Genomic DNA, 18,489 nt, shown 5'->3' with positions numbered 1-18,489 from the left:
GGTGACCTTAACGATTTCTTAGGATTACATATTGTGGGCGGAATTACGGTCAAACTGAGGTGGCAGACCTCAAGCTGGCTCACGCAGGTTACAACCTATCTGAAGCTGGAAGACAGATGTTAGTGATGGGGTCGGGGCACCACCTCCACAGCTCTCGTAGTCTGCATTCTTGAATCTTGCCCCGAACTGCAGCCACAACTCTAGAGGACCCCCCATCCTGAGGGAGACAGACATCTGGGGAAAAATGGCGGCAGAAAGAACGTTTCACCTTATTCTGAGCTGGCCTTGATGTGGATTCCCACCTTCCTCCCTCCATAGCTCCCCCAGGACAGAGCTCTAGCTTCCTGGGCTCAGGTGGAGCTGACTCCGTTCCTGGACAAGCCCAAACCTGAGCCCCACTGCTACTGTGTGAAGGACAGAAGATGTAAGTGGGAGAGAACCCCACCCCCCATGTATGCTTCAGGTTCCAGTAACAAAAGCTGAGGCAGGAGTGTGAGCCAGCCCTGACTGCATAGTGAGAAAAACAAACAAACAAACAAACAAACAAACAACAAACCTGGAGGTCCTGCTACTTTTTAAACCTGACTTGTGAGAATCAGTCTTCCCCCTCACCTTTCCCCTCCTTCCTCTCCCTCCGCCCTCCCTTCTCTCCCTCTTCGTCCTCCCCTCTCCTCCCTCCTCTCTCCTCTCTGTGGGTCTGGGGGACAGTTCAGTGATAGAACACTCACTCACTGTGCATAAGGCCATGGGTTTGTCTCCAGTCCCCCAAAAGAGTGATATTTTGATACTGAAAATGCTACTCCTTACCAGCTTTTTAAAATAGATTTTAGTGGCTGGATTTTTATTTATTTATTTATTTATCTATCTATCTATCTATCTATCTATCTATTTATTATTAATTAATCTATCAAGAAATCCTTACTTAGGCATACGTTATGTTTGGCTTGGTTCCAGGCAGGAGAGTTAAGCCATAGATGAGACAGACAGACAGACAGACAGACAGACAGACAGGCATGCTCTTGATGGAGCATGCATCTGTTGACTTATTGACCGGGACCTAACAAATTAGGAAAATGCTGCAGGGGATGAGCTCTGTGGAGGTAGCTGTCATTTATCTGTCTGTCAGAGATTACAGAAAGGGTAAGAGCTGCTGGCGAGGTGGTGAGGTAGGTAAGAGCTTTTCCCACCAGACCTGACAACTTGAGTTTGCTCCCCAGAACCCACCTGACTGTAGAAGACTCCCACAACTTATCCTCTGACCTCCCCACTCGCACCACGGCACTAGTGTGCCCCACCCACCCACAAGCACACATAAAAAACCACAAGATACATAAATACATTTTATAAATCGGGAGAAGAGGGGCTGGAAAAATAGCTCAGCCGTCAAGAGCATTTGTTGCTCTTGCAGAGGACCTGGGTTCAGGTTCCAGCACCCACCTGGTGGCTTAGGACCATCTGGAACCCCAGTTCCAAGAAATCCAATGCCTTCTTCTGACCCCCAAGAGTAAGAGGCACTCATATGGTATCCATACACACATGTAGGCAGAACAATCATACACATAAAATAAAATAAGCATCTTTAAAAATGTGAGAGGAGGAGTGTCATTTTTTCCCACACTAGCCCCAAGGAGAGTATCCATTTTATGAATGAAAAATGACATTTTAGTAGTTGTTTTTCATTTATGTGGTTATCTAAAATGTTGAACATTTCCCTATACTTTATTTTTCCTATGCTAATATGTTTTTTATTTTCCTTATAAATCATATTGAGTTATAATAAATTCTTTGTTTACTAAACTCTTAACCATGTGGCATACATCGCAAGTGTTGTCCTTAGTTAACACTTGCCTTTGAGTTACTATGATTCATTGGCACTCCAAAAACTAGTTTATAATTTTTTCATAATAAACATCACCAATTTTATATTTTGTGGGTTTCCTCATTCGGCCTTTAAAACAGTCTTTTCCTGTCCTAAAATCATGTACTTGTGGCATTTCTTGTGTTTTCACTTTTTACATAGCCCGAGCCTATCTAGAAAGGATTTTGGTGCTTGGAAAATGTTCTTTTGCACTACGGAGTTCAGAAATGACAGAAGGGATCAGTCTCTTACCAGACCATTCTGATATTAATGGTTCAAGGCCTAGAAGTCAATCTGAGTTCTCTGGGAAACTCAGTGGGGTCATCCTAGACATCTGTGCACAAAGTAGCAGCCTTTTTTTGTTTGTTTGTTTGTTTTTGTTTTTGTTCTTGTTTTTTGTTGTTGTTGAGATGCGCTCTCACTGTGTAGCCCAGGCTGGCCTCCAGTGGGCGGTTCCCCTGCCTGTCTCCCCAGAGCTCTAAGTACAAGTGAGCACGTGTGTCACCACACCAAGCTCTAGTCCTGTTTTAAAACTAAGTGTCTTCTTAACAAGAAGAGACACAGGTCCAGAAGAAGAACTAATTACCAGCATATGTTTTGAGACTATAGCAGTAATTAATGAAGTGGTAGGTAGTTTTTTTTTTTTTCATTTAAAGTCCCTTGGGGTCCCCCAAAGATGACTAAAAATGGCAAAAACTGACAAAATGTGTTAGTTGAATGAGTTTTAACTCCTATTAGAATTATATCATTTGAAACACAGCAAATGGGTTTTGAGGGAGGGCAGTTTGTCCCTATTAAAGTTTTAAATGTTCATATGTCTCAACTTAGTAAGTCTGGCTGCTTGAATTGTACCCTGTGGACGCCGTCACAGAAGTGCATCTCAGATGTGCGTAGAGGGAAGTCCAGAGGTTCATGATGACAAATGAAATACAGAGAGCTCCTAGGTAATGAATCAGCAGTTAGCTGGTGGGATCAATTAAGATCCATCTTCGAGCTGCCATGTCAGAGTTCAAAGAATAAGGTGCACTCTATGTGCTGACAGACAGAAACCTGTAAACGAACCACAATGAAGACAGCATGCTGTGGAGAGCAGGTTATGGATGCTATCTGTAAAGGACCCACCAACTGTAGCACTTGTTGGGGTACCCTAGCATGTTGGGGTACCCTAGCATGTTGGGGTACTCTAGCATGTTGGAGTACTCATTTTCCTTTCCTAGTAGAAACCACAGCAAACTGATAGGAATTATTGCCTGAAGGAACAGATGAATGGGGAGGGCATGTTGGGAGGGAAGCAACAGTTGGGTTAATTTTATTTGTATGAATTGTAGGAATTTGTCATTGTGCATTAGTGCACGTATCGATAGTATTTATATTTTCCAATGCTAACAAGTACTTATCTGGGTGGAGATATTCTGAGTGACTTACTTTATGCTTTTCTGTATTAAAAATATTTATAAATCATAAAGATTAACCAGATATCAACAATAAACAAACAGAAGACAGTTGACCCAGATCAAAAAACAATGATCCCTGCCTTTGGGCTAAGATCAACTGAAGAAAAGGCACCAGTGTCTCTGGATTCATGCTAGTTTCTGAGTGTTCACATTTCTTGGTTTGGATGTATGATGATCTCTCTCTATTTTTTATGCACCCTATTTTATGTTTCTTATCCTACTGTGACACACTTTAGGTGTGCCCTAACCCCTGAGCTGTCCCGTGGTCTGCAGCTTTGAGATTGGATAGGAGCCCATGGCAACACTGCTTGTTAAGAGATCCATGGAGTGCCCAAGTACTTCTTGTCTTCCGGGTTTTCCTCTGGGCCTTGCCTATCTTCATGAGACAAGACAGCCAGCATGGTGGAACACTCCGTCCCTTCTTCCAGACACCTGATTTTAGGGAGACATCTTCTAATATTCAGTGGTCTCGGAGTCTCCCCTCCACTCTTACTGAACCCATGACCCTCCCCTGACAAAGAAACATCCAAATAGAATAGGAACATTTTACATTGACTCTATTTATTAGGCCATTCAGTCCCTTGAAAGTGTCTGCCACAAGGATTCAAGGAGGAAATGGACATTTGGTAATTCACCAGATATTGTTGGTGATTCAAACACAGCTTTGACCGTTTGTGTTAACACCCGGGAAGGCTTACAATTTTATTAAAAGCCTCCTTTTTCAGGGGTGGGTGGATTCTACATCAAAAATGTGTGGCATCTTCAGTATCTCATTTGCTCTGGAAGGTGTTTGCATCCATATGTGGAGATGTCCAGGCAGCATGTATATATGTGTATGTGTATGTGTATGTACATGTATATGTGTATGTATATGTATATGTATATGTACTTGTGGAGTGGTGGTCACTCTCAGGCAGTGTTCTAGGATCAGAATTACTCCACTTCAAATTCATTTGGCCACTGCTTGTCTCTCATGACCTTGGGCACTTTACACGTCCACCTAGCTTGGTTGTGTTCATTAACAAAATTGAAGCAACTCAAGATACATGTCTGAGACTATTCTGAGTACTCAATGAAGTACAGTCCTTGCAAAAATTCCTGACTCTTGATAAATCCTATTGCTATTGTTATTAGCTTGCCCCTTGGTATTCCTCAATATCAAAATTCACACATGCTCAGTCACTTACATAGAAGGAGGCAGTTTTTGCATAAGTCTACACATATTCTCCCTTGGATACTTTAACTTTATATTTATTTAAACATTTATTTCAGTGTGTGTGTGTGTGTGTGTGTGTGTGTGTGTGTGTGTAATGAAGTGCCCATAAAAGATCTGAAGCAAACTGCTGTGGTTTGCATTTGGCTTTATATTAATAAGCTACATATGTTAATAGTTCAGTGTCACAGTATTTCATCTAACACCTCATGATGTTTCTTGAGTTCCCTCTCAAAAGCTAGTTTTAAAATTTGAACCAATTAGTATTTTTTTTTTTGTCTCTTTAAAAGTCTTCTCTTGGCCTTACAATTTCTGTCACAAGCAAGCAAGCAAACAAACAAAAACAAAACAAAAAAACAACACAGGCATTTCCCTCATTTACCACAGATAGCAACTAGAGGTCAGAACTGGTTGCATAAAAGAAAAGTTATATAAATGAAAATGCCAGTCAAAACTAAGCCACGGGAAATGGGTAGAGTTGTAGAATTTTCCATGCCGTGTGAAGATGTTGCAAGTGGAATGGGTGCCTGCTGAGCAGCAATTTAGATGACAGGAGATCTAAATTGTTCTTTTGGCTAAGCACCTCCCTCTGTGGGGGGTGGACATGTCTAAGCGTGGGTACATGTGTGCATGCAGATGTGTGGCTGTGCATGGCGGGGCCAGGGAACAGGCTTTGCTGTTGTTTTTCAAAATCTGTCCACCTTCTTTTGGGGAGCAGTGGGGAGTAGGGCCTCACACTAACTTGGAACTTGCCTAGTAGACTCAGCTCTGCTGCCTGGCCGGTGAGCCCCAGGTATCTGCCTGTTTCTGCCTCCTCAGTGCTGGAATTTGTTAGGGTTTTGTTGTTGTTGTTTTGTATTTTGCTTTTTGAGACAGAGTTTCTTTGTGTAATAGTCCTGGCTATTCTGGAATTCACTTTGTAGACCAGGCTGGCCTCGAACTCCCAGAGATCCACCTGCCTCTGTCTCCTGAGAGATTGAAGGCATGCGCCACCGCTGCTAGGTGGAATTTGCTTTTTAATGCAAGCTCTAGGGGCTTGGAGATTAAACTGGGGTCCTTGTACTTATAAGGCAAGCACTTTACTGACTGAGCTCTCTATAGCCCTGGCTAATACTTTTTAAGGTTACCATTTAAACACATTCCAGTTTCTTTCTATTCCTTATTTTTTGTGAGATCCAAACACACACACACACACACACACACACACACACACACACACACACACACACAATATGCTTCCTTAGTTTTCAGTGTACCCATCTATAGACTTAACTACTGATGTAGTAGTTTGAATGAGAATGGCCCCCATAGGCTCATATGTTTGCATGCTTGGTCCTCAGTTAGTGTCACTGTTTGGGAAGGATTGAAAGGTGTGGCCCTGTTGGAGAAGGTGTGTCAGTGGGAGTGGTCAGAATGTAAAGCTCTCAGCTCCTGCTTCAGCGCCATGCCTGTCTGCTTCCTGCCGTGATGATCATGGACTAACCCTCTGAAACTGTAAGCAAGCCTTCAATTAACTGCTTCATTTTATGAGAGAACGGTAACTAAGAAACAGGTTCACTCATCTCACAGCAAATAGACGTCACAGTGGCCTAACAAACAGGAGCGATCTCTGTGTTCGGCTAACTACTTTGGAAGCCTGAACGTAGTAAAGGTCTTGATCGGTGACCTTGACATTCCAGCCAGGAGAGCGAGAATTTTAATGTCCAATGGCAAGTGAGATGAGATAACTGATCTTGAACGGTGATAGGTCTGCTAAGCAAGCCCAACATCTATTGTGAACTGGACAGGCGGCTGGGCAAAGCTGAGTGGGCACCGCCTGGATTATTTTGTGCTTTGCCACCCTGCTTCATCCTCCTTCTCTGTCCTCAGCTACGTAAATAGCATCAACTCCGCAGGAGCGCTAAACAGGTAATTATAATGCAGCCATGCCTGGAATGACATTCTGATTCCTTAATAGATGAAGTTCCTCCAACCCCCATTTGCATTTGATTTTCCAGAATTTAATTTTCAAGTGACATTTTATGTCTTAGTGTAACCTATATAAAACCTGGGCACCCTGGTGATCCAGTTAGATTTCAAAGTCGCAAAGAAATACAGTCTAATTGGCGGGGTCATCTCAGCACCCCACTGGATTCTTTTAGGGGAACAGCCACAGAGATGCTTATCATCAGCCACAAGACAGGAACTTGAGGCTATCTTCCCCAAACCTTCCATCTCAGCCCCTTCGTTTTTATACGCGTTTGTTTGCAGTGCCAGGATTGAACCTAGGGCCTCAGCCATGCCAGGCAAGCAGGCTGCCTCTGGCTCCCTCCCCAGCCCACCTCCGTCTCATAAACACCAATCTGTCTTCAAGCCCTGCCTGTCCTTTGCTTTTTCATACCTTCGCTCCTTTTCTCTCCTGTGTGGCATCTCTTCCTCCCCCATTCCCTTTCCAAAGGGAAGCTATTTAAAACTGTTCCTTGCAGTCTTCAGTACTGTACCTCTTTCTCTGTTCTGGGTTGCAAAAAGCCTGGGAAGCAGCTGGCAGAAAGTCAGGGCTACTGGCTCTGGGGAGGGGCGAGGGACACAACATTCCCTTTAGTTCACCATGGGTGGAGCTAAAGCAGGATTTTCTTGAGGGATCAGAGGAAGACATATTATATTTACCTTTTATACTTTTTTTTGTGTCTTGCCATTTTGTCTTTTCACATGTTTTTCTTCTTTTGATATTTCTGGACAGGAACAGTATTTTGAGTAGGTCTTCCCATTACTAGGCCCTGGGACGCTGAGTGTTAGGCTAGTCGGGATAGGCCTTCAGAAGAGGAAATGATGTATCTGCTTCTTGCAACCCTCCCAACTCAGACTCTTCCTGCCTCGCCCGGCTCCTCGTGAGGGCAGCTTAGCCAATCCTTGGGTCAATCCACAGGCTGCCACTATGGCTTCATGGATATTTTAAGCAATGCTGTCGAAGAGCTTTTGTTAAGTGAAGTGATAACAGACCTCCGGAGCCCCCAGCTACCACCTTACACTTCCCAGTGCCCAGACAGCATGGCATGCAGCAGAGTGGACGGGAGCCTTAAGTTGCAGCAAGACAGAGAGTCTTCCCTAACTCCCTCCATGGCCGCTTCCGGCCGAACTCGCTAGCACCTTTGAACACTGTGTGCTGCACTCTGGCCCTGCTACACTAAGTGTCTGCAGCGTTTATAAGGTTGCAATGCTTCCAGAAAACATCTGCCAAGAAAGCATAGTATTTACAGAAAGACAATGGGCATGGCTTGTGAGGCCTCCCAGATGGCAGGGGCACCCAGAGATCTTCCTAATGGATTGAGTTCACTTCATTCCAGATATCTCCTGGGGAGAACTGACCCTCCCAGTGGTTGTTACCATTGCCCATTAGGCTTTCCTGTGCAATCACTACTTCTGCTTTCCCTGATCCTTCCCCAGATTTGCTTTTTCAACCCTTTTCTCATATGCACAGCAATAGTGATCCATATGGATCAATACCTCCATCATTATGACACTCAGTTCTACTGACTAATAGCTAATGTGTATTCAATAATATATTTGTTGCCATTGATCACAAGTGCAAATTCATAATGCATCTGAGTGAGAGATGTGGCTAAGTGGGAACCCAAGCAGAGGACTGCAAAGAAGCCTGCCCATTCACTTAGAGCTGCTCAGCAGGTGTCCATTACATGTGTTCATCCTGTAGTGTCCTTAGCTTTGGCCAATGTCCCTGCCCTCTAGCAGTCCATACTTTGATAGAGGGTGAAGATGTCTAAGTTTGTAAATGAATGAAGTCTTTGAAGTACTAATGTAAAAAGACCCACATCCCTAGAGGTGAAAGGATGGCAAGGTCAAAGTCAGCCTGGGTTATATAAAAAGACCTTGTCCATAAAGAAAGAAAAAACTCTCCACCTCTGGAGAAGGAAGAGAAAGGAGAAAGGAGGGTGTGATGAGGTCTTGGGAGGGAGCAGACAAGGCTTCTGTAATCACAGCCTGCTTTCAGATGTGACATACGAGTCACTCAAACTAGCTCCAGCAACAGGTAGAGTAGTTCAGTATTGGTTGTTTAGGGACTCCAAGGATGGCTCTGGCTCTATGCCTGAGTAGACCTGGGGCCCCAACAATGTTTTAGGATCCTGTTTTCTGTCTTTCGTCCTGCTTCTCTCTGCGTTGACCTCATTTTCTCCAACATATATGCACTACTTCCATGTCACTTGGCAGAAGAGCCACGGGGACAAATGTCACCTCAGTGCTCTAGAGGAAAGGAGGGCTTCATTCTCTTGCCCCAATACTTGGGCAACATCTCTTATCCATTCTGCTTGGGTCACTTTGCCACCCCTTACATCAATCACACACTGCAACAAGGTGAAGGTGTGTGATTGGTTCGGCTGACTCTTGTTTAAGTCTGGCAGTCAAGCTGAGCAGGGGTGTGACTAGCACTGACTGGTGTCCCTCGGGTGACTTGTACACCTGCGTTCCTCCGAGGAAGGATGACCAGGAAGAGAAACTCAAGAGCAGGCTGTCATTGCAGCGTGGTGGATAGTTAAGCCGTGCTTTCAGAGGTGAATAGTTTTTGTCAAGTGAAGCAGTAAGAGGCCTCCATCATTGCTAAGAGAAAGCAATAGGAGTGAAACCAGGAAGACACATGCTGGCTCAGCAGGTCAGGAAGCTACAGGGGGTTGTTGGGGTGCAAGAATATAGGCTGGGGGTTGCTCCTTATGGTGAAGCTGTGGGATACAGGACAGCCTTTGGCCATGCTGAGGAATCTGGTCTTTATAGTAAAGACAGCCTGGGTTTTAGGTAAAGGCTAAGGACGGCTGCATTTTCATAGTAGAATATTGCTGTGGCCTTGTATGAAGACACATGCCTGTAATCCTAGCACTCAGGAGGCTGAGGCAGGAAAATGATGAGTTCAAGGCCACCCTGACCTTGTGGTGGCGCACGCCTTTAATCCCAGCACTCGGGAGGCAGAGCCAGGTGGATCTCTGTGAGTTTGAGGCCAGCCTGGTCTACAGAGCAAGATCCAGGACAGGCACCAAAACTACACAGAGAAATCCTGTCTCGAAAAAAAAAAAAATCAATCAGTCAATAAAAAGAAGAAAGAATAACCTTCTGGTAACAATTATAGATGGAGACTTGGTTTATGGGGACCAGTGAGGAAGTCACTACAGTAATCTAGATGGAGCTGAAGTATGAGCATTTAAGTATCTTGTATGCTAAAGTCTTAATGTAGAATGTCTACATTGGTAGCATTAAGAAAAACACACAAAACAGGTGGTGGGATCCAAAGGATCTTTCAAGAAAATGAGTATAGGATGATTCATGGGAGTAATGTCACTTGCTGAGATGAATACAGAAAGACTGAATGTGAAAAGAGGATGAGGAGGATGAGTGAGATGCCAGTTGCATGTATTCATGGTAACAGAACACTGGACTTGCCATCCATAGATATTTTGGGATGTTCAGTATGGGAATGTGGAGCTCAGAGGAGTGGCAGGATTATGGGATTATGGGGTTGGTCTCAGAGTTCCTGGTTTGCTTTTGGTTTAGGGAAGAAGAAATCTGCATACAAAAGCTAGTCAAGCGAGAGACAGGAGGGCTGAGTCCTCGGTGGCCCATGTAAGCAGGTGTCAGGAACAAAAAATGTGTTCCTCTACAGCGCCCTGCTCAAGTTCCTGTGATTTGACTCATGTCTTGTTCCGAAGAGAGGTGGATGGCAGACTGTGACGGCGGCATACTGTGGTGGCCCATCTCGCTTGTCAGTTTAATTGGTACTAATTCTCCTCTTCAGGGATGGTTTGTCAACATGAGGGCATCTTAGGAGTGAGAATTTTCCATACAAATGAAGGCACAGGGGTGGGAAAGCAGAGGGAAGTTTGGGGGAAGACTATACACATAGAACGTGTGTTGAATCATGGATGTCTTGTATACATAACACACTGTATCTTGTTCTGGATTTAAATGCAGGAAACCTGCGTGTCTTGGTAGTCAATGACAATGAATGATAACTTCTAGTAAATTTACTCTTTAGAATTCCCAGGGCCTGGGTGGAGGTCTTACGTTACGGCGAAGTTCCTCAGGGATGCTGGGAGGGGGAAGTAGGCTTTTCCCACTGAGTCCTGCTTTTCCTTTCCACAGTCAGAAACGTCACGCATTGGGTCATACTCTGGGATTCTGTAGCATTGGGTACATGCTACTGATTGGAGTCCTTTGGAAAATGGTTCCTAAAACACCCACTGGTCTGGTTTGGCTGTGAGATTCTGTCCCTACTTAGATATTGCATTCTAGTGGCTCAAGATTACGAGCTGCTATTTCTTCAAGTTTATGTGTTGCATGTATGGCATTGATTTGAACAGTGGTGATAGGATGACATCCCCAGAAACATGGCACTACGTAAAAGCAAAGCTTCCATTAACACCTAGCGTAGCAGTCAGACTTCAGCATCCCTGTGTCCCCCAGGGTTTGGCTGTTGTGTTGTGAAATGCCAACATGTCCTGCCTAACAAGTTTCCCCTAACAAGTCTGTGAGTAAAGGAAAGTGATCCACCGCTGAGCATGTCTCAATAAAACACCCCTGTCTGCTTCAGCAACAAAACAAGACAAGTCTGCTGTGGGAAGGGCAGGCCGCTCTGTTCCGATGAGTCACATTCCTGCGCCGTTTATTGTCTGCACTGGAGAAGTATTGAGAAAAAAAAAAAAATGTGAAGTGTGCATTCCAGTGGAACAGTTATGGTAGAAATACATCCCTTTCAGCCAGGTTTCTAGGCATTTCCTAGAAATGAATGTGTGGCAAAGCAAATAATAGCAGACAGTGGTGAATGAATGCTTGCTGCGTACCAAGCATTGTTCCGGCCTTTCCGTATGTATCATCTCACTTAGAAGACACATCTCAGCCCTGTGGTTTGGGCAGTCTCCGTTCAGGAGACCCAGGGGAGGGTAAAAACTTACTTAAAAGGCACAGAACTAGTAATGGGCAGGGCCAACACTTGAACCCAGGCAGATCCTCCATGTTTTATTTACCCTAAGCTCAAGCAAGCCCCACCCACCACATGAAATGCTTTGCCACAAGGCTTATTTAAGCAGGGACCACCCCTCTCATTTGCATTGTTTGGTGTGTCCAGCTTGATGATTTAGTCTTCCAAGTTTAAAATGGCACTGTATTATATCTGCATGTGATTTGGATGAAAAGAATTCGACCCTAGAAGCCCCCCTACCACCATTTCATCCTATCTGCAGTTTGTAGCAACACTGAAGACATTTTTATTCTTTGTCTCCAAATTAGCCCTGCACAACACAGAGAACAGTACGTGTGTGTTTGTGTGTGTGTGTGTGTGTGTGTGTGTGTGTGTTCTTTCCTTCTGAATGAAATTGTTTCTCATGGAGCCCACCGCAGACATATTCAGAGAAGGCTGCTGCCTGCAATCCACCCGGCAACGGTGGAGCAGGTGACGCTGCGTGTGCCCAGCCTCTCTGGAAGTGTCTGCACAGATGTGTACCGTTTCCACTCCCTCTGCCTGCCTTCAGATTCCTGGAGCCAACACCCACCCACTCTGACAGCATCTCTTTCTCTCTCTCTCTCTCTCTTCATTTTCAAGGAGAAAAGAAAGAGGCAGACAGAAATAGAAGGAAAGAGACGACAGCTTGACGAGCAAGTCCTGCTGCTGCAGCATTCCAAGGTAAGCAGCCCAGGAACCTGGGCATTCGTTCGTTATTAGCCCTGCAGACCACACTTCCCAGAGGCGGGCAGAGTCTGCCCTGCCGTGGAGGCGTGGAGGCGCAGCGCTGCCTGAACCAGCCTGTTCCGAGCAACCAGGAGTGTCTCTTGGCTTTCCTTGTAATCTTTCTCAGATTCAGGCATCCTTGGAGCATTCTGATTTCTGCAGGCATGAGATTCCACTGTTCCTGTGCAGCACGGTAGATTATATATAGAAACTGGATGTGAATACTCCCCACGGTCCCACGTTGTTTCTCCTGTGTGTTTCGTTTGGAGGCTCCAAAAGCTGCACTTCACATAATGGACTTTTTGGAAATGAAAAAAAAAAATCTTTCTTGCTGGGAAGTGGGGGTAGGGGGAGAAATGAGACCGTGTGATCTGATAAAAGGACGACACTGCATGTTTCAGATGGTTCATCTATTTTTATTTTGACTTTACAACGTTAGCAATGTCCTGCTAGAACGTGTGATTGGTCAAACATGGCTTTCAAATGATTTGACTTGGTTCGGTGTCTGATGTACCTTATTAAAAAGAGAGAGGGAAAGGGGATTGTTGTGATATTTTTCCCCTTTAAAACAATGCACTTAAGCACTGTAATTGATTACAGTAGCGGAGACAGCTCCGTCACTGTCACGGACGCCCCACCAGTGCCTGAATGTTGCTTTCTGTGTGTTCGGATAATAATGTGGCCATGTCCATGGACCAGCCGGGAGTTGTTGCTTGCCTTTGACTGTTCCTGAGCTTTTTTTTTGTTTGTTTGTTTGTTTTTTAAGGAAAGTCTCCCGATGGCCTCAAGTTGCCATGATTTGTGTGTGCAGAATTGCTTTTCTCGGAGGACTGGGTGGGAGGGGGCCGCTCATGGGGCGCTGCCATGTGTGCATTATCAGGACTCTTTGAAACAGAGTGGGCCTGTGCCCTTGCATGTCTCGTTCTCTGGAAAACCAGGTTGTGCTAAAAGAATCCTCAGAGTGAGAATCATGAGCAAGCTGGCTCATAATTTCAAAGAGCAGTCTGACCTATATCTGCTCAGCATACTTGTGAGTTCACCATGAACTTTAACCAGAGACATGTGTTCTAGCGGAAGAAAAGGCAGCATGGTGCTGATTGTCCATTTCTATCTGTCTTGTCCCTCCATCTCCAGCCTGTTCTGGTAGTAGCTCACACTGTATTCAGATGCTGTCCCTGTCTCCTGACAACATTCCCTCCCGGGGGAGGACTGGGGCTAAAATTAGGATCATCTTCCTATGGAGGCGGGGCTTACAAACACTAACAAGATTGCACAAGGCCAATCTGGAGAGAGCAGAGTCTCTGGCCCAGAGGGAGGCAATTCACCCCCTGTGTAAGAAAGATGTACACTAAGAACTCAGTGAATTATGGGCTAAAAGGAGAACTTCCTGATAAGAGTGGATGCTTCTTCGGCCAGCAGTCTCTCTCCTCCCAGCCTCAGCACAGCACAATGCCTCTGTGTTCCTTAATTCGAAGTCAGAGGGTGGACCATGTTTCCTTCTTCCCCCTTGTCGTTATTCTGAGTGCCAGATAAGATGCCAGGGACTCATTTATTGCTGGTGTCCAGCATAGTCTTACACTGTTTTGTTCATATGGCATCTATCCATTTCTCATCTTCCCATCCAGTTTAAAAAAACAATAGAACTTCATTTTATGTGAGGAAGTACAGGGGTTCCCTAAGGGACTTGGCAACATGAGCATCAGGCAGTTTTGGAGTCTGGCTATGAAAGGTACATGCAACACTTGCGTCATGGTGATCTTGAAACAGGATGGGAAGGGCTGAAGGTGATTGCTAGTTTAGTAAGCGGAAACCAGTGCATTGCCTTTTCCTCTCTTGGAGGAAAGCTTGTGTAGAATGAGGATGGATTGCTAGCCTTGAAAACTAAAAAGAAAGACCCAAAGCTCCAAAGGTGGCAGTGTGCATCAGGTACCACCCAGAGGAGTATCCCGTTTCTATACACTGGGGAAGCAGGGATATTGATAAAGCAAGGAGAGGCCTTGCTGTGCCCATGTAAAGCAGCTATGACTCCATCTCCCTTTGTTCTAAGCTCAGCCTTCCTAAAGTAGCTATCTGATTTCCATAGAAGGAAGAGGGTACCTGACACAGGGACAGATCACTTCAGTCACCAGAAGAGAGTGAGTTCCACTTTAAGTGAACTGACCGTTGACTGAACTGAGTAGAGAGTCATCTTTCCGACCATCCATCAGTTGCCAGCTTGGTGGTCAACCCCTAGGTGGAGGATCATGTGCTGAGGTTGCACTTCTTCCTGTGTGAACCGTTCAGAGGAGAGCAGCTAGCTTCCTCCCACATCCCAGGAGCCTCCACACCCTCCCGTCCACTCAGTAATACTCACTGTTGCTTTTAAGTACCTAGCATGTGCCTGGGACTTTAAATATCAACTCTCAATAATCATCACGAGGTAGGTGTCACTCTCCCCATCTCACACTCTGCAAACAAACTCAGGAGGCAAGGAATTTGCTCAGGAGCACACAGTCTGCTAAGCGAGGAAGCCTAAGTTGAAATCTAGGGTGGGGTCTGTTTCTGTGGACAGGGCTCTTCCCAGGACACTGTTCTCTTTGAAGGGATGGTCCCTTTTAGGTGATTTGTCTAGACGGGTGCCAATTGCCGTCACCACTGCCTCTCCGGCTCTCAGTATATTTTCACAGGCTACGGAAGATTTAGACTGTGTGGAGACATGTCAACATGATTATTATAGGTTCTTTAAAGTAGTGAGTGGTAGGAAAGATGTCAGTAATCGACATTTATTTCACTAATTCACAAAATCCCAGACACTCTTAGAGAAAATAAATATTCTCTGCGCACAGGCAAATTAGAAAAGCGTTAAAGCTGGATTTCATATCTGTTAAGATACAATTTGATGTTCTTTGGACCCCTCTCGTATCTGTATTCAAGTATATTCACCTATCAAGTAGATTATGGATGGTTATTGTCATGCACTAAGATATGAATTATTTAGACAGAGCTACTGGTCTCCTGTCAAAACAAATAAGTAGAAAGCAAGGTAGTGATTTGGGCATGTGTGTTTTTGCTGAATAGTCTTGCTCATTTAGGAGCGCATGGTAATGCCATAGAATAGGATACTGTGACTTTATGTGACAACTGTGAGCAAATTCTTTAATGAGACAGATGACCAGTGTATGAAATGCTAAGACCCTACCTGCTATGCCCATGACAGGAAACCTTGAGATGCTGTGTTTGAGATGTTCATCTTTAGTTGATAACTAATGTTTTTATGTAAGAATTCCCAGAAAATATCAGAAATCAGACCAGTAAGCAGTTTTGATAGCTCCATTAGCTCCATTAGCTTCAATACAATAAAGAATTGTATCATCATTTCAAAAACAAAGAATAAGGACATCATAAAAAAATCAACCAAACAACTTACCATCCAGATTTCTCCCACAGAGTATATGATTTACATCACCCCTGATATATTTCTATAGATTAAGGTGTATAGTCCTTGTCACAGGCTTCAGCCTTGGAATGAAATTAATTTATACTGACATTTGAGTCTAAATTATCTTTTAAAAATTTTATATGAAGGCTCTTTTAAATTCTCAAGCCAAAATTTTAATTTTTTAATGAAATCTTATATAATATCATGTTTTTTTAAAAAATCATACTTAGGAAGATTCTCATCTTAAATGTTTGCCCACAAGCTTGCCTCTACTTTAGCAGTTTTAATTCATCGAGAATTTATTTTCCAATAAGGCAGGAGATGAGAATAAAGCTTTCTGTTTTTACTCACAGTGAACTATTGGCATGATTTATTAATTCATCCTTTCTCATTGATTTAAATGTCATCTGTATCACATGCATATTTCATCCTTAGACCCAAGTCCACACCTTGTGATTATTTTTATTCCATTTATCTGCTCGCTCCTGAGCTGGTACCATTCTCCTTTAATCCCTAGAGTTGTGCTAATACAATGTAATATTTCATGAGACAAGAGCCATCATTATTATTCTTTTGAAAAATGGTTTTGGTTTTTAATCTATGGAAACAATGATTTATTTTTATTTTTTATAAACTATGACTTGTGATAATGTGAATTAAAAAAAATAAATCATCTAATGTCTTACACCAGCACAGACTGAACTTAATATTATTCTTTTGCCTTTTGGTTAAATGGCCAAAGATTTGTCTATTTTATTAGTCTTTTCAAAGTCCCAGGGTAGAGTGTGTGTTCCATGTGTGTCACAACATGCATTCCTTTGGGACTGCCACATTTATGAAGTGTTTATCAGGACTGTCAGGAACAAATTGCTAATATCATATCTTCAACATGTATCACATCTTCAATACTTATTCATGGGCAGGCAATTCGGACTAGAGTTTCCCCCTGTCCTGGGCTGTAAAAGTTGTCATTACATTCTGAAGACCACAACCTTTCCTTTAGGGACAACAGAATGAGAGAGAGAGAGAGAGAGAGAGAGAGAGAGAGAGAGAGAGAGAGAGAGAGAGAGAGAGAGAGAGAACACTAAATTATCACTGAGAAAAATATTTGTTGTCAACCCATTAAGGTCATTTGCCGAATAGCCCAAAGGCATCAGGAGGAGCCTTGCCGCAAAGGTATTAAGGTATCTTTTATTATTTTGACACTAACTCAGATTTTTCTTTGTTATTTGTATGTATAGAACTCCAATGTCAAAACTTTAAACATTCTGGACCAGTAGGATGATTCAGTGGGGGAGCTTCATGCCACCTAGCTTTCCCTCTCATGTCTCTGCACTGTGATCAGAATTGGAGTGAAGGGTGAAGCTCCATCTCTTTCCTTAGAAGTTTTGGCTTGGCTTCTCTCTAAATTATGAAAAACAAATCCAAACAAAACCTCCAAACCCAAACAATATCTCATTAGGCATAAAAAGGAGGAAAAGACTCAAGGGTTAGGAGGGCGGAGGGGGGTGGTGGATATAAGAGAGTGAGTGAGTCAAAACAGACGCCATGCTGGGAAGACGGCTCAGTGGGAAGAGTGATTTCTGTGCAAGCATCATACCTGAGTTTGGACCCCCAGAGACCCATGCAAATGCCAGCCGGGCATGATGACCTGCCTGCAGTTCCAGCCTTGAAAGGCCAAGACGGGATTCGCCAGAGAAAGCTGGCTAGCAAGACTAGCTATGTTGGCAAGCTCTGGGTTTGGCTGCTTAGTTCCTGCCTCTGTGAATAAGGTGGAAAAAGCAATTAGGCTTGGTTCTTGACATCAGCCTCAGGCCTCGACGTGTGTGTGTGTGTGTGTGTGTGTGTGTGTGTGTGTGTATGTATGTATGTATGTGTGTATGTATGTATGTATGTGTACACACACACACACACACACACACACACACACACACACGTGCATGCATGCCCACACACATGCATACCACATATACACCAAAAAAGGGAGAAAAGTAGCTATTGCCTCACCCTGAGTCTTAAGCCACTTTCTTTTAGAAATACGAAGTTATCCACAGTCTAACTATCACCCATAAATGCAGTCAATGATAACTTCAGTCAGATTGCAGATGAATGGATCATCAGGAGTAAAGGATAAACTCATGAAACCACAGGAATAAGTCACAGGAGAATATTTGCATAGCCTGAAGACAAGGGAGTTTTATCTAAATCCAACATCAATGCTAGACTTGCAAAGTGAAAAGATTGCTAAATATGACTTTATAAACATGACAAATATCTGATTAGGAGAGAGAGAGAGGAGGGGGAAGAGAGAGGAGAAAGAAGACAGACCGACAGACAGAGAGGAGACAGAGAGAGATATGCTTTGCTCATCCTGATCCATCTCTCACATTCCATCCTGCTCCAGACCCCTCTTAGTGTGTACCTAGATCAACCCAAAAAGTTGCTTCCTGTCAGTGACCTTAGCTGTAAAGGAGGAAGATTTGGGCAGACCGTCTTCAAGTCTTTCTTTGTTTTGCTAGCCTACAATTAGGCATTTGCTAACATGCAGTGTGCGTGAGCTTTGCTTTTTTGGTCATCTATTCTTTCAGCAGTTACTTGTTATGACCAACAACAAGGTTCCTCTGTTAACCTTGTAGATGGACACATGGTACACCACCTGACTGTGAGGGACTGGGGCATGAGGGTGGGGTGACATCAGCGTGGAACCCATTGCTGGGGATGATGGAGAATAGTTATCCATGTGAGGGAGCAGTTCAGTTGCCTAATGTGTTTGTAAATCTTACTTGGTGTTTTTAGGTGATAGAGACAGAACCCAGAGCCTCATACATATCAAGCACATGC

At 43.9% G+C, this 18,489-nt stretch overlaps 1 protein-coding gene across 5 annotated transcripts in view; it reads left to right on the top strand.

Moving 5' to 3' along the window:
• Positions 1–18,489, top strand: part of Palm2akap2 (PALM2 and AKAP2 fusion) — a 474,883-nt gene that overhangs the window by 203,991 nt on the left and 252,403 nt on the right. For all 5 annotated transcript variants that reach the window (XM_037202635.1, XM_037202633.1, XM_037202634.1 and 2 more), the window contains exon 3: positions 12,105–12,185. In XM_037202635.1, the coding sequence (XP_037058530.1) occupies positions 12,105–12,185 (81 nt within the window). The remainder of the gene's footprint in view (positions 1–12,104; positions 12,186–18,489) is intronic.

Source organism: Peromyscus leucopus, chromosome 2 (genome assembly GCF_004664715.2).
Source record: "Peromyscus leucopus breed LL Stock chromosome 2, UCI_PerLeu_2.1, whole genome shotgun sequence".
In the NCBI taxonomy this organism is placed as follows: Eukaryota; Metazoa; Chordata; class Mammalia; order Rodentia; family Cricetidae; genus Peromyscus; species Peromyscus leucopus.
The sequence above is the reverse complement of the archived record's forward strand: the minus strand, read 5'-3'. Positions and strand labels throughout refer to the sequence as shown.